The sequence below is a fragment of the Rana temporaria genome, chromosome 4 (genome assembly GCF_905171775.1).
Source record: "Rana temporaria chromosome 4, aRanTem1.1, whole genome shotgun sequence".
NCBI lineage: Eukaryota > Metazoa > Chordata > Amphibia > Anura > Ranidae > Rana > Rana temporaria.
The window spans coordinates 342,385,400-342,400,399 of NC_053492.1; the positions used below are offsets into that span (position 1 = coordinate 342,385,400).

At 44.2% G+C, this 15,000-nt stretch overlaps 1 protein-coding gene and 1 long non-coding RNA gene across 5 annotated transcripts in view; both read left to right on the forward strand.

The window, feature by feature from the left end:
* The window catches only part of LOC120937510 (interferon-induced, double-stranded RNA-activated protein kinase-like), a 349,006-nt gene that overhangs the window by 208,897 nt on the left and 125,109 nt on the right, over positions 1-15,000 (forward strand). For all 3 annotated transcript variants that reach the window (XM_040350789.1, XM_040350790.1, XM_040350791.1), the window contains one exon: positions 1,261-1,383. In XM_040350789.1, the coding sequence (XP_040206723.1) occupies positions 1,261-1,383 (123 nt within the window). The remainder of the gene's footprint in view (positions 1-1,260; positions 1,384-15,000) is intronic.
* LOC120937511 lies at positions 6,536-13,980 on the forward strand. 2 transcript variants are annotated; one of them, XR_005748729.1, is made up of 3 exons: positions 6,536-12,751; positions 12,863-13,039; positions 13,704-13,980. It is a non-coding gene; the product is annotated as an uncharacterized LOC120937511 (long non-coding RNA). The 2 variants fall into 2 exon arrangements; XR_005748728.1 differs by lacking the exon at positions 6,536-12,751 and having other exon boundaries at positions 12,764-13,039.

Below are 15,000 nucleotides of genomic sequence, written 5' to 3' on the forward strand. Positions count from 1 at the left end.
TATCGGCTCTCCTTGCCTTACACTGACAGAGTGTGAGGAGAGGAGAGCCGATCAGTGGCATCTCCTTGCAGGGGAGACCGTACAGGTAAAAAGGGCATCATCAGTGCAGCCCCAACAGTGCCCAGCAAGTGATGCCAGTCTGTGCCCATCGGAGACACCAATCAGTGCTTCCTTTCAGTGCTTGCCCATCAGTGCCACCTATCTGTAACACCTATCTGTTCGGCATATTAGTGCCTCCACATCAGTGCAACCTCCTCAGTGAAGGAGAAAAATTACTTATTTGCAAAATTTTCTGATCGAAACTATGAAAAACTATTTTTTTTTTCCAAATTTTGGGTCTTTTTTTAAAGCAAAAAAAAGACGATAAATTGATGGATTGCATGAGGGAATATGTACCAAATGTTTTTGTTTTGTTTTTTTTACATTGGAGACCAATGAACCACAATGCAGACCCAGTCTGTACAGCAAAGAAGGGGACCAGCCCTTAATTGTAAGGAAAAAAGACAGTTCTGTCGGAGATCCGGGGACGTGCCGTGTCCATCTGAAGGATTCCTTTGCTGTGCCTTCATATCTGCATGCTGGCGGAACCTTACTATCTGTTACACTTCCCTCTATCAATCTGGGATTCTACAGCCATCCACTTGGGAGTTGTGATAGTTCCCTTCACGGGACATCTACATGCCAATGGACTGATGTGAACCCCTCCTCATCTGGATTCAGCAGTGTTATCGTTGTACACATTTTTATACCAGTATTATACTTGGCTTCATGTTTTTATGACTGCTTTTGTTACTGTTTGGTATTACTCGCACCATTTTTTACAGTTTATGTAGCTACATCGATTTTATCTCCAGTGCAATATTTATTTTGTTACCTACTTGAAGACTATAAAAGTTTTAATGCTATTCCCATCGAGCACTGCCTTTGTGTGTTTTTTTGTATCCTGTTATCCATTTTTTCAGTGGTTGGTAGCTGCACTGGGAATCAGCCTGCAAGGAGGAGATCAGCTCAAAGTAGTTGGATCTGTATGTGCGTTATAATTAAAATTAGTCGATTAATCGAACACAAACATTTTGATCAGTAACAGCCCTAGTATTTATAGAAATTGGAGCCAATGAAAGCACCATTAGGTTTCAGTTTACAACCAAAAAATGTAACTAGCGTTTAAAACTTTAAAATAAATGCCAGCTTTTCTTTCTAGTTAATTTTGTTCTTTATTTTAATACACATGTATGCATTTTATGTAATTTTTTTCCTCAGATTTCTTCAGGATTTTGACAACATAATAAGACTCGGTTCTGGTGGATATGGAACAGTTTTTAAAGCCAGAAAAAAATTGGATCAAAAGGACTATGCTGTTAAAAAAGTAAAGCGACGCTCAGAGTAAGTTTACCTGATTGAAAAGGGAAAAATATATTTTTAAAGAATTGTTTTGTCATTGCATTTTGAGCATGTAAATGTTTGCGCACATAGCCCAGTTTTACATGGGAAAATTGTTTTCCTGTAAAGTAAACTATATGGAAAGAGGAACCTGCTAACTTTACATCCTATTGGTGCACATGAAACCATTCTGGAATCTGCAAACTCAGAAATGGGAATCTTTTAACCCTTAATGGAACCGTATGATATGCTGTGAAAATGTTCCGCTTATCACACAGTATGTTGGTGACAACTATGTTAAGTCCTAAAGCATTTCAGAGAAAACCCCCCCACCTATCTTAGGCCTCATTCATATGGACAAAAAGAGCGCTTCTGCAAGATTCCTGTGGCAAGTATATCAAGACTACCTGCTGGCACAATCTCAGGTGTTCCGATCATTAGCAGCCACTAATCTGGTGCAAAATGGATAACATAGGACTGGAAAGTGCGGGAGCAGTCTGCCACTGTAAGCACGTGTTCGAACATCCAGCAGTTATGTGAAGTCTTTCTGTTTCCAGGGCCGGACATCTGTCACTTACCTGAACTAACCTCTGTATGCGCAGATACATGCTTAAATGCAGACCGCACCGCCTACTTTCAGCTTGTCATTCAGTTTTATAAGCTTGGTGACAACAGATGCTTGCCTTTTTTACATGCCTAAAAATTCTACATAGCCGTCGCTTTTATGTATTGTTTAAGAGGGGGCTGGGAGTAAAGTTTAACTAAATTAACCCCCTCTGTCCTGTGCTTGCAGATCTTATCAATTGTGAACTAGATGTGATCATTGTCTGTCCTAACGAACAGATAAAACTCTTAAAGTGGTGTTCTGCCGAAAAAATTATTAAAAGCCAGCAGCTACAAATACAGCAGCTGCTGACTTTTAATATATGGACACTTGCCTGTCCTGGGCGCCTGCTATGTCGGCACCCGAAGCCGATCTCGCTCTCGGGTGGAGGCGCCGCCATCTTCGTTAAGGGAATCAGGAAGTGAAGCCTAGCAGCTTCACTTCCTGGTTCCCTACTGTGGATGCGCGAGTCGCGCTGCTCTAACCTACTGGTCCCTGCTGTTTTCTGGGACCTGTGTGTCTCCTAGAAGACGGGGGGGGGGGGGGGGCGCAGAGAAGGTGCCCGATGTGGCGTAGATCACCGCAGTGATCTATGCCCGGAAGTGGAAGCAAATACCTGTATTACACAGGTCTCTGCTCTCTCCTCCCCACTGAAAGGTGCCAAATGTGACACTGGAGGGGGGGGGGGAAATCCATTTTTGGGTAGAACTCAGTTTAAGGTAGGGGTCAGAATCCTTTTTCCATTTAAGGGCCGGATTCAATGTGTATGAATGCATGGAGGGCCACATTCGCCTGCTAATAAATTAAGCCAAGTTCATAAGTGATTAAATTCCAAGAGATTAAACTTAAAGTGCTTGAAACCTTCCACCACACCACGTTTTCTGGAACATGAGTAGTAAGCCGTGTAACCAGAGTGGTTACACGGCTTACTACTCGTGTTCCAGAAAACGTTCGGATTACCGACCGCCGAGTGTGTAGTGCTTTGGAGTGAAGAGGAGAACGGAGCGGGTGGTGAGACTTACGGTTAACTTTAGGTCCACCGAGACCATAATACAACAAGCTCATTGCAAGATTGTGTTTGGTTTGGAGCCCACTGCCGAGTTCATTGTTGAAGTGCCTCTATTTGTTTTGATAGGTGTGAATGCAATGTGTGAAGGTTTCTTATGCTGCTTTTAATAAATTAGTTTTGATATACTTCACTATTGGAGCCATTTTATTTTTACATGTGGAGCAAATTTTTGATATATTGGACCACTGGTGGAATCGATTATTACCTTTTGGAGACTTTATTCAGCTATACTGCCAAGCATGTGAGTGCAAGGCATGTCCTATTGGTAAGTGCAATTCCTTAGGGTGTGGAATCACTGAGCACTATGGTGTGGTGGAAGGTTTCAAGCAAGATTTTTTAAGAAGATTTTTTTGGACACTAAGTTTAATCACTTGGAATTTTTTTTTTTAATTCTATATTTTTATTTTGTTTCTTTTCCAAAAAACAAAAGGCAATAAAGCGATACAGGAAACATAAGAAGAGGACTAGGCACAGTCCTAGACATCAACATATATATGGATAATACATTTCTTCTCTCTCCATCTCTGTTTACTATTCATAGATTACTACCGAAGGATATTATAATATCTGTATCACTGACAGTTTACAATCCATCCCCCAAAGAGATGTAGTGAACCAAATACTCGCTATTTTTAACTAAATTTCAAACTACCCCAAGTGTTTCATCTCTGTCCTAAATATACATATATTCTCTATATATAATAGACTAATTCCCTCGTTATCCCCGTCACACTTCCTTCCTCATTTTATCCCCTCATTCCCTCCCCCTTTATCCCTACCTCTGGACCCCCATCTCCTCCTTCTCCTCCTCCGGCCGTGTATACCCACGGACCGGAGAAAAAGAGAAGAAAAAAAAACGACAATACACCTCCCCTCCTCCGCTGCCCCTCCCCTCCGTACGCGGTATAATCTCTCTTCTGTTTCCCTTCTTTCTTCCGCCTGTTAATCTTTATTCTTGTTCCCCTAGTAGCTTTTCACCTTCTTCCGATTGTACAAATAGTTCCCAATGTGCCCATATCATTTTGATTTGCTCTTTCTTATCTATTGTTCTTGGCAGGAGTTTCTCCATTATCCCTATTTTCCTTACTTTTTTCAGCCTAGATATTGGGGGTGCCACGGGGTCTTTCCATTTTGTTGCAATGCAACTTTTTGCTGCATTTATCAGATGACCTATCATTGATCCTGTATATCCTACCGGAGAAATTGTGACGGGAAGTCAGGTAAATCTGTGGGTGTTGTCACAGACGGGAGATACATTTCTGCCTTGTTTAGACAATACACCAATTATTATCAGGTGTCAGCTGCAGAAGTAGCCAGGAAGGTTTAAGGGTGTTGGAAAAACTTCAGCTGTTCAGAATGAGGCAATTAAGGCCTCTATAAGTAATCCAGAGGATTACTACTAAATGCTGCATCTTGAGGCTTTTTGAGTGAAGGAGAGCAGTGAACAGAAATACTTCTGAAGAGGTGAGGTGCTGTTGATTTTTCTGTGTGATAAAAATCAAAAAGACTATTTGTTTTTCTGCTGTATGACCAGCAGTGTCTGCTCAGCAGTAGGCTGTGCCAGATTCTATAGATGGGTTCCTGTGTGGTGAAGGTAGACGCCCCAAGTGGCCAGGGTTTATTTTATGTTTTATTTTGTTTATGCTGTTTGGATGCTTGCACTTGTTTCCAGCAAGATGGAAGAATAAACCAAATTCTTTGTTTTCAACCGTCTTCGGCTGTTTCTCTATATCGTTCAGTGTGTAGTGAACCCATCCAGGGGGTCACACACCCCCGCTACCGACCTAACCCCTTACACATGGTGGAGTGCCGCTGGCAGTTAAAGTAAACCCAAAATGGAGGATATACTGAAACAGCTGGCTATTGCAAATGCAAATCAACAGCAGACGAATGCAGGTTTGCAGCGGAGCATTGCAGCTCAACAACAGGTTAACGCAGCGCAATAACAGGCTCACCAAGAGAGCATTGCAGCGCAACAACAGGCTCACCAAGAGAGCATTGCAGGCTTAGAATGGAGGCCATCGTGAAACAGCTTCAGAGACAGCAGACCGAGGCTGGGAGTCAGGCCAGTAACATACCGACTTTTCGGGTAAGACACTTATTGCCAAAGATGACTGCAGATGAGGACCCTAAGATGTTTCTGACCACGTTTGAGAGAGCAGCGGAAAGTGGCCCCCCTATTATCTGGAGAAGCCCAAAAGGCATATTTTGATTTGGAGCTGGCAGACGCGAAAAACTATGATCGGTTAAAAGAGGAAATATTGGCACGTTTTGGTGTAACCCTGGATTTCCGTGCTCAGCGGGTCCACAATTGGAGTTATCAGCTGAAGAAGCCACCTCGGTCGCAGATGTATGACCTCATCCATTTGGCTAAGAAATGGCTGCAGCTAGAAACTCTGTCCGGACCAAAAATTTTGGAGCAAGTAGATATGGACAAATTTCTTAGGTCTCCTCCTAACACCCTGCAGAAATTGGTGAACCATGGTGGTCCGGAAACCGCAGACAAACTTGTAGACCTGGTCGAAAGGTACCTAACAGAGAATTTGTCCTCTTCCACCAGAGACGCACAGACTGTGCTGGTAAATGTATTTCTCCATGCGCAGCGTAGCGTAGCTCCCATCTGCGTTATCCATTCGCTGATCTTGGGAGGCTCAGTCACCTTCCAATGATAGAGAATGAGTTTACGGGCCTGAAAGAGGGCCCTACCAATGGCCTGTTTAGGATTGTCCTCAAGCGGTATATCGTCCAGGACGCCCAGGACACAGACCTTTTGGGTCCTGGGGGATCGTGGCCGAAAACAACGTGGTCAGTGTCAAAGGTCCCCACGTCCCTCTCCCAGGAAGACAGTACTTTTGCAGGAAACCCCTTTAGGAATGAGGAGAGCAACATGGAGTACGAACTTGAAATAAAGCCCTTAAAACAGGTCATGTATTGGAAAATCGGAGCGGAGGAGAGAGTCCACGGGTTGTCTCCCGCTTGGGCCCTGACAGCGTGACTCAGCTGTAAATAAAAGTACATGGACTGAGGCAGTCCAAACCTCTCTTGTAGTTCTGTAAAGGGGAGCAGCCTGCCGCCCGAAAAAATGTGAACCAAATGCGTCACCCCAAACCTTCTCCATTTCTCCTCACACGTCAACTGAGCCAATACCCCATAATACTGTTTTTTCCATATTGGGCTATGTCTTGTGAAACCCTCAACATCCTGGAGCTGACGCGCCTTGTTCCAAATTTTTTTGAATCAAAGCATAGGTGGGAAAGCGCTTGTTAGATTTGGCAAATTGTAACGCTTCGAGGCCCATAACTACTGTGTCTGCGCCTGAGGTGTATCTTAACAAAGTATTCATAGGATCCCCTCTAAGTCCTCCTGACACCCACCGGGCAATATGTTGTAATTGAGCGGCTAGATAGTAAAGCCACGGATTAGGGAGGGCAAGCCCGCCCAGCTCCTTGGACTTTTGTAACTGTTCTAATTTGATTCTAGGGTACTTGTTAAGCCAAATGAAAGCCCTGAATAGGGAATTGATTATCCTAAAGAACTTCAATGGGATTACCATCGGGGTATTATGAAGAATATACAGGAGCTGTGGCATAAATATCATTTTTATAAGGTTTACTCTTCCCACCAGGGACATTTTCAGCTTTGACCATATTTTTGCCTTGTCTCTAATCCGGTTCAGTAAGGGAGAAAGGTTTAGAGTGATATAATCACGTGGTTGTGGTGTGACCCAAATGCCCAAGTACTTAAATTTCACTGATACGGGAATATTCTGCAGCACGGGGCTCTCTGGGGCTGTAGAGTCCAGCCTCATAATTGCTGACTTGGTCCAATTGTTTTTCACGCCAGAGTACGAACCAAACCTTTGAATCACTGCCATGGCCTCCCCCAGGGAACCTGACGTGTCCCCGAGCAGCAACATAGTATCGTCTGCATAGAGCATAATCTTTTCATGTATTTGTCCATATTTAAAGCCGGTTATTAAGGGGTTGGAACGCACCATCTCAGCCATAGGTTCTATGGCGATGGCGAATAGCAGGGGCGACAGGGGGCACCCCTGGCAGGTTCCTCTGTGTAATGGGAAGGGGGAAGACCCCCTGCCTGCCTCTCTAATGACCGCCGAAGGGGAGTTATACAAAAGTTGAACCCAGGATTGGAATATCGGTCCAAAGCCAAATTTGGACAATGTCGCCCATAGGTATTGTCATTCAATGCTATCAAATGCTTTATGCGCATCAAGCGACAGCAGTGCCCTATCCCCAAAATTGTCAGCCGGGGACTGTATGTTAAGAAAAAGTCTCCGGAGGTTGATGGCAGTGGACCTTTCCGGTATAAAACCGGATTGATCCGGGTGAATAATATACGCTATTACCTTATTAAGTCTTACAGCTAATACCTTGGCAAGAATTTTTATATCAGTCTGGAGGAGCGATATCGGCCTGTACGAGCCCGGATCTAGCGGGTCCTTCCCCGGTTTAAGTAATAGGACTATGCTCGCCTGCCTCATAGTCAGGAAGTTGCTGCAAGACCCTGGCTGAGTTCAGTGTACGGAGCAATCTCGGTAGGATTACATCACCGTACTGTTTATAGACTTCAATTGGGATGCCGTCGTCCCCGGGTGCCTTGGAATTGGGAAAGGAGTTGGTAGCAAGAACCATCTCCTCAATAATAATGGGAGCCTCTAGAGTCTCCGCCTGGGACTCCGTCGGACACGGTAGCTCTATCCCCTGCAGAAAATCCCGAACCTCCTCCACTGTGTGGGCCTGCCTCGTGCCGTATAGCTCTGAGTAGAAGTCCACCAGTTCACCCATCACCAGATCCGGGGCATTCACCACCCTCCCCAATTAATTTTTTATGGGGATGACTCCTGCGAGTGTACTATTTTGGCCAGCAGTCTGCTCCCCCTCCTCATAAAAGGCTAATTTATTAAAGAACCTTTTCTTGTCCGCGGCAGAAGCATCAATTCTGCTAAGTGCATCTTGAGCTGCTCTCCACGCCTCACGAGAGCCCTCCCCTGAGTTTGCAATGTATTCTGCCTCTAGGCGTTTAACCATCTGTGCAGCCTGCTCTCTATGGAGAGTTGTATTATGCTTAACATCGTTAACCTCCGATATTACGCTGGGAGACTGTTTCTCCCCCTTTCTATTGGTTGTTTTCCCTTTTTTTGTTAAGCCTGTATTACTTCTACAAGCTGCTTTGCCTGCCACTGGTTCAGTTTGTGGTTTATTGTTTGCTGGAAATTTGAAAATGGATTTTGTAGGGGATGCCTGGTCGTTTTATATGAAGGAAATACATACCAACTGTAATATTGACACTAGGGATGACCTAGGTTTGAATCAATACATGACTAAAGCAAGGAGACTTCTCAAGAAGAAGTCGAACCTATACTGGCATATTGAATTCTTTCAACAGTATATACAGGATAGAGTCTGCCCAGTGGGTCTCAGAATCCAGTTGTTCCCATCGTTTGGAAACTCCACACCAGAGTTTAGACGAAACTGGGAATCTGAGCTCACAAGATGCAGTACAGAACTGATTAAAATACTAGTTACCCAGTATAAATCCGATCTCCAAGCGCTTGACCAGGAATTAGTCGCCCTACAAACCCAATATGATTATGTCAAAAGCCACAAACTGTTTGAGAAAAAATGGCAGGAGCTGAAAGAATATCTTACCAAACTCATTAAGGATATTATATCAAAGAAACAGACAAAAATCTACAAAGACAAAATGGCCTTTACTGAGGGCTTTGCCTATCACTGGAATTCAACAGCACCGAATTCCAGGAAGGGCAAGCCAGGCCGGAGACCTAACACCAACTTGGTATAAAGCTCTAGAGAGGAGGATTCTGAGTCCGATTCATCAATACCCCCCTAATGTCTCACCCTTCCACTTCCTTCCCCTCTTCTGGGACACGTCCCTATACCAATGCCAACACTCGCAAAAGGGGACATAATGGTACTCACCTGGCCACACTACTTCCTAAAAAAAACGTCCAGAGACGAATTTGGGCCCTATAGCACGTACAGGGCACCCACAGCAAGGAACGTCACATATAGGTACAAGTGGAGGTACTGCTGTCCCGGGACAGCAGCTCAACTACCTGGGACCAATAGCATCCCAAGCTTTACAAATGCTGCAACCCACTGAAAGGGGAGACACTCCCTTACAAGCCCAAAGATCTAACTTACCTAATATGGGGCAACAACCTGTACGCACAACACAAAATACCTCACTTTTGTCACCTAGTCTGGTTAATGCGGGTATCACCGCTACCAGACAAAGCACACTAGATTCTCACCTAGCCTCTTCTGGGCCCTCAGTCTAATTTTCCATTGGCCCTGTCACAAACTCCCCAAACGTAGGGTGCAGTATCATCAATTTGACCCCCTACAACTTCTCTGAAGAAGAGTTGGAAGTGCTACATTTTGGACTCAGTTTTTGTCCCACATCACAACTTGACAAATATGATACGATCGAAGATTTCTATCTCTTCGCTAGAAAATTGACATACAAATACCTATTCGATCAGGATCGACTACGATCCAAGAAAGACAAAGAACTAGCTGAAAGGATCAAACACTTTACGATGGCCGAATTCCATGCCTTCAGAGATTTGGTATTACTATTAGAGGAAAATTAATTAGAACAAACACCCTCTGGGTCATCTAATGTTGATATACCTGCACCCTCTACTATTGTATTGCCTAGTCGCAAATTTAAACCCAAATCAACGAAATTCCCGGATCTTACCACCAACTCCTTTGTCTGGACTTTTTTATTGGCTACCGTTAAACTACTTGACATTAATCCCAAACAACCCAATCTGACGCAACAACAAATACATTCTATTGGCAAATTAAAGAACCACTCGGATCTTATAATTAAACCCTCCGACAAAGGAGGTAACATTGTACTGTTCACTCACGAACAATACATCAAAATGTGTATGGACATTTTGTCCAATCTTTCCTGGTATCATAGAATTGCAGTGGTTTCAGTGGCACACTACACGAATGAGTACAAAGCATTGATAGGTGAGGCATTTATGAAAGGTACGATAGATCAAGAAACTTATGATTACCTTAACACCAAATTCCCATGGGCACCTACATTTTATGCCCTACCCAAGGTACATAAGAACTTAAAAGCCCCCCCCCGGTAGGCCTATTGTATTTGGCATTGGATCTATTACTGAAAACGCGAGCAGATTCATCGATTTTTTTTTTTCTTGACACCACATGTCACGCGACTACCATCATTTGTTAAGGATACATTGGATCTCCTGAAACAAACTGAGGGAATGCCTGTCCCTTCTGACGCCCTGCTTGTGACTCTGGATGTGGAGGCCTTGTACTCCAGTATCCCTCACGAGCAGGGCGTCGGAATGGCACGCACTTTCCTCATGGAACAAGACCACCACTCATGGCCATTTAATGAATTTATTTTAAAATTACTCATGTTCATCTTGACTCATAACTGGTTCACCTTCAATGGCTCCCACTACCTCCAGGTACAGGGCGTGGCCATGGGCACTTGCTGTGCACCGTCCTACGCAAACCTGTACCTGGGGGGGTGGGAGCGGGACATCTTTGCAGATGAACAGTTGTCTGAATATACCAATCAGGCACCGGTATGGCTTCGTTATATTGACGATATTTTTTAAGTTTGGACCGATTCGCAGTCGGCCCTGACTGAATTCGCCAATGTATTGAACAATAACAACTACAATTTGAAATTCACGGTCAGTAGTCATCCCCGTAGGATCTCTTTCCTTGATGTTGAAGTTTTCATCGATCGTGACAACCACCTAGCATCCACCTTATACCTCAAGGAAACCGCGGGTAATACCATCTTACACTCGGCGAGTGCACATGCCACCCCGCTGAAACGCAGTATACCCTATGCACAATACCTTAGATTAAGGCGTAATTGTACACACGATGCAGATTTCAAACATCATGCCAATCTGTTAAGAGATCGTTTACTGGCACAGAGATATTCCAAAACCCTGTTGCGTAAAGCGTACAATCGAACAATACAACAATCTAGAAACTCATTGCTGCACCAAGTTCGCACACCACAGGACCCTTATGGCTCTGTTAAATTCATTACCAAGTACTCTGACCAACAGACTGAATTGAGAGAGGTAATCACCAAAGACTGGCACATTTTGCTGGAGGATTCAATCCTCAGCAAATATGTGGGTGAACGCACTGAGATGGTGTTTAGGCGATCAACATCGCTAAGAGACCAACTTACTTGTAGCCACTATGCCCCCGGGGGGCGAATTGTTCCGTCTGCCAAGGGTATCTTTAGGTGTGGACATTGTGCATTTTGCCAATATATTGCAACAGGAAACAAATTTATCTTACCCAATGGTGAAAGATTTAAACCAAGGTTTAGAGCAGATTGCGACACTATGGGTGTGGTTTATCTTATGACGTGTTCTTGTGGTGTCTATTATGTCGGAAAGACTATCCGGCCACCACGTCATCGTATAAGAGACCATGTATATTATTCCTCTAGTGGCAAAATCCTGACACCCGTAAGTCGCCATCTAGATCTTTACCATCTGTTTAATACATCTTCAGCCTCATTCTCGGTTCTCGCTGTGATTGAACGCGACCCAAGAGGAAGCGATTGGGACAAAAAAATCCTACAAAGTGAAACAAAATGGATTGAAAGACTCAATGCCACCCAACCTCCGGGTATTGACGAAGTACAAACGTACAAATCATTTCTCTGATAAACCATGCTGCGACCTTTAGGGCCGCATTACAGTTTTGTATATAACAGTTTTATGTGATCTATGAGATTGCAACATGGAGGTCCTTTCATGGAGTATTTTTGTATTTTGGAACATTACTACTTTAAGGGCTCGCCTGAAAAAGATAAAAGCCTTCAAGTGTTCTATCTATTATATACAAATACTGATAGTACGTTTTTCTGAGTGATATCTGCGGCTCTGCTCCCCCCTCCCCGCCGTGTGCCCTTTATAATAATGTTTCCATTTTCTTCTTCCTTTCTGCTCCTTATCATTTTTTGATTATCTTATTACGACTAAGATGATAATAATATTTTGTTCTGAAAAAATGTCTATGTAATTTGCTTTACAAACTGAGATACTCTGTATATTGACTGTCATCCACACGCAGCTGTTAGGTGGATAGACATACTACTTTAAACACACTTTTTGCTTTTTTGGCACAGTATTCTTACTGTTGTATGCTTATGGTCTAGGTTGCACCAATGTCACTGTGGATTTGCGCGTCCCTCGGGGGTTCACTGCTGGATCTGTACAGCCAGGTGACCATGGCGTGTTTACACGCCGTGGTTACTGGGGATTAAGTGGAGCATTTCCCCCGTTCAGCGCTGCCTTAATGGTTCTGCCATCGGGAATATGCGGTGGACTCGGGACACGCCCTGACTCCTTCCATTGGCGGGACATGCATCTCCGCTCCTCCCCTCCCCGTCGAACCCGCCCTGCAGTGTGTAAGCCTGCTGTGAGCGTCATGTGACGCTCGCAGGGCTTTACAGCAGGGTGATTGGTCCGCGGGGATACTGGCTGAGTCACGTGATGCGGAAGTCCCACCCGCACACGTGACTGGAGACATGCCTTTATAATGGAACAGACAGCCCAAGTGAGTAGAGGCTCTCTCCCCACTGCTACAAGCCCTTTCCATTATGACGGCCGATATTTGGTAAGTGTAGATAGGGTCCCTCTGCACTGATCCTTCTGTTATTCATTTATGCCTCCTAGTGAGGTAATGTTCCAGACTTAACATATACCTATGCTCTTTCTTTTTGACCAGACACCCATCCAGCTTACAGCAGCATCTCTGATTTCCTGATCTCTGTCTGCAGGGATGTTTTCTTCTCCCTGCTCTTATGGTATTTTTTCCTCATGCTTACACATGCAGGTTAGACCTGCACCATTCTACCCGTTTACTAATCTGATCAGCTCCTTGTTTGCTGCACTATATATCTGGGTATGTACGTCCCTATTATGACACCTTTTGACCACAATATATATTTCTTTCTTTCTTTCATTACGGTGGGAGAAACCATTTGCATCTAAGGTATTTATTATATTTGTTTTATCTGGCCCCACTAGATCCATCTATATATGCCGTCATTTATGCTTGGACATTCTACTCTTTGATCCAGCTGATACAATTTAAATATCATACTAATTCTATCCATTACCGTGGATGGTATGTCTATCAATATTTTGGCTTTGGCCATATTTCATACTGTTCTTTTTACACAGGCTTCGTTTCACCTACAGTCATCTAGGGGAGTCACTATAGCCTCTATGTTCTGTTCACATTATCACGGTCATTATTTCCTGTCTTTACTATATGACACCCTCAGCTATTCAAAGCACATCTATAATATGGGTCTCAGCTCTTTGCATGATTTTACTCTTTCTACCATTACTTTGACTATGTGGTATGTTCCTACAGTTCTTGCATGTGGTACCCCTATTTGTGCTGTCCTTTTGGTGGTGTTGTAGCAACCTCGACCATTAATGCATGCGTTTTTTGGTTATAGTGCGTTCACGCACATTTGAATAAATGTTTTTATCTACAAATGACAAACAATACATTAAATTGGAAACCAATAATAAGTTTACTATTTCTTCCTTCTTAGAATATTTATAGCTCCCGAAGAAGCACTAAAACTGCGAAACATGTAGAGCTTATGCGAAATTACGTCTACTAACAACCACGCTGGTCATCAATCCACGTTGCTGTCCCTAGTGGACTTGTATTGGTTTTAGGGGATTTATCCTCATTTGTTTTCATCACAGGAATGTTCTGTGACAATTTATGTGTTTTTTAAAAATGAATGTTTTATATGTACTGTAATATTGGTTCATTACCCATTTTTGGGGTTGTATCAATAAATTATTATTTTTTGTCAACTATTGGTGCCTAGAAAGTCCATTCTCTCCAACAATAAACCCGTTTCTAACCTCAGATATGAATATCCCCCTCAGGAAGGCCTTAAAAGCGTCCCAGGTGACACCCAGGTCGGGACTGTCCGCATGTCCTTGCCAAAAGGCTACTATTTCACGGTCAATTTTAGTGTGGGATGGGAAGAGATTCAGCCAGAAGGCGTTTAATTTCCATGGTGCCCTTGGTAGGTGTGACTCTGGCCTGACCCTCAAGTGAAGCAGAAGGGGGGAATGGTCCGAGATACTTCTAGGAAGATACTGCACTTTCTCAATGTACTGGGACGCTGACAGGGAGCATAAACTTAACTCAATCCTGGACAGAGACATGTGCGTTTTAGAAAAGCAGGAGAATTGTCTCTCTAAGGGGTTCCTATTCCTCCAGGGATCTGTCCACCCCACCTCCTCTATGAATTTAGCCAAAGCAGGCCTCGCTCTCACGTGGCCACCCAAAGGGGGAGGGTGTCTATCCAGAACGGGGTCAATTATCCCATTAAGATCCCCCACCAGGACTAGTGGTACACCCAGGTGACTGAGCTGGAATGTCAGGAGAGTGCGCAGTATTGTTGGATTGAATGGGGGCGGGACGTCCACCGCCGCTAGTATTAGGGTCAATTGGTGCAATCTACATAGCAGAAACACAAACCTGCCCTCCTGATCCGACCCTGGAGTCAAGCATTTGGAAATCCAAAGCTCGATGAATCAGGACACTCACCCCCCGGGAGTAAGACGTGTGGTGGAGTGATACGTCCAGCCTGCCCAGGCAACACCCACCCATGATACGGTCTCCGGGGTCAAGTGGGTCTCCTGGAGAACACACACCGCCGGCAGGTGCTTTCTAAGTGCAGTGGATACCATGGTGCGCTTGAGTGGGTCACTCAAGCCCCGGATATTCCACTAAACCAATGCAGTACACGCCATCATGGAACATTTGGAAAGTAAAAGCTACACTGCAATAGGGTGGACAAGAGTACCCACCTGCCAAACTCAGCC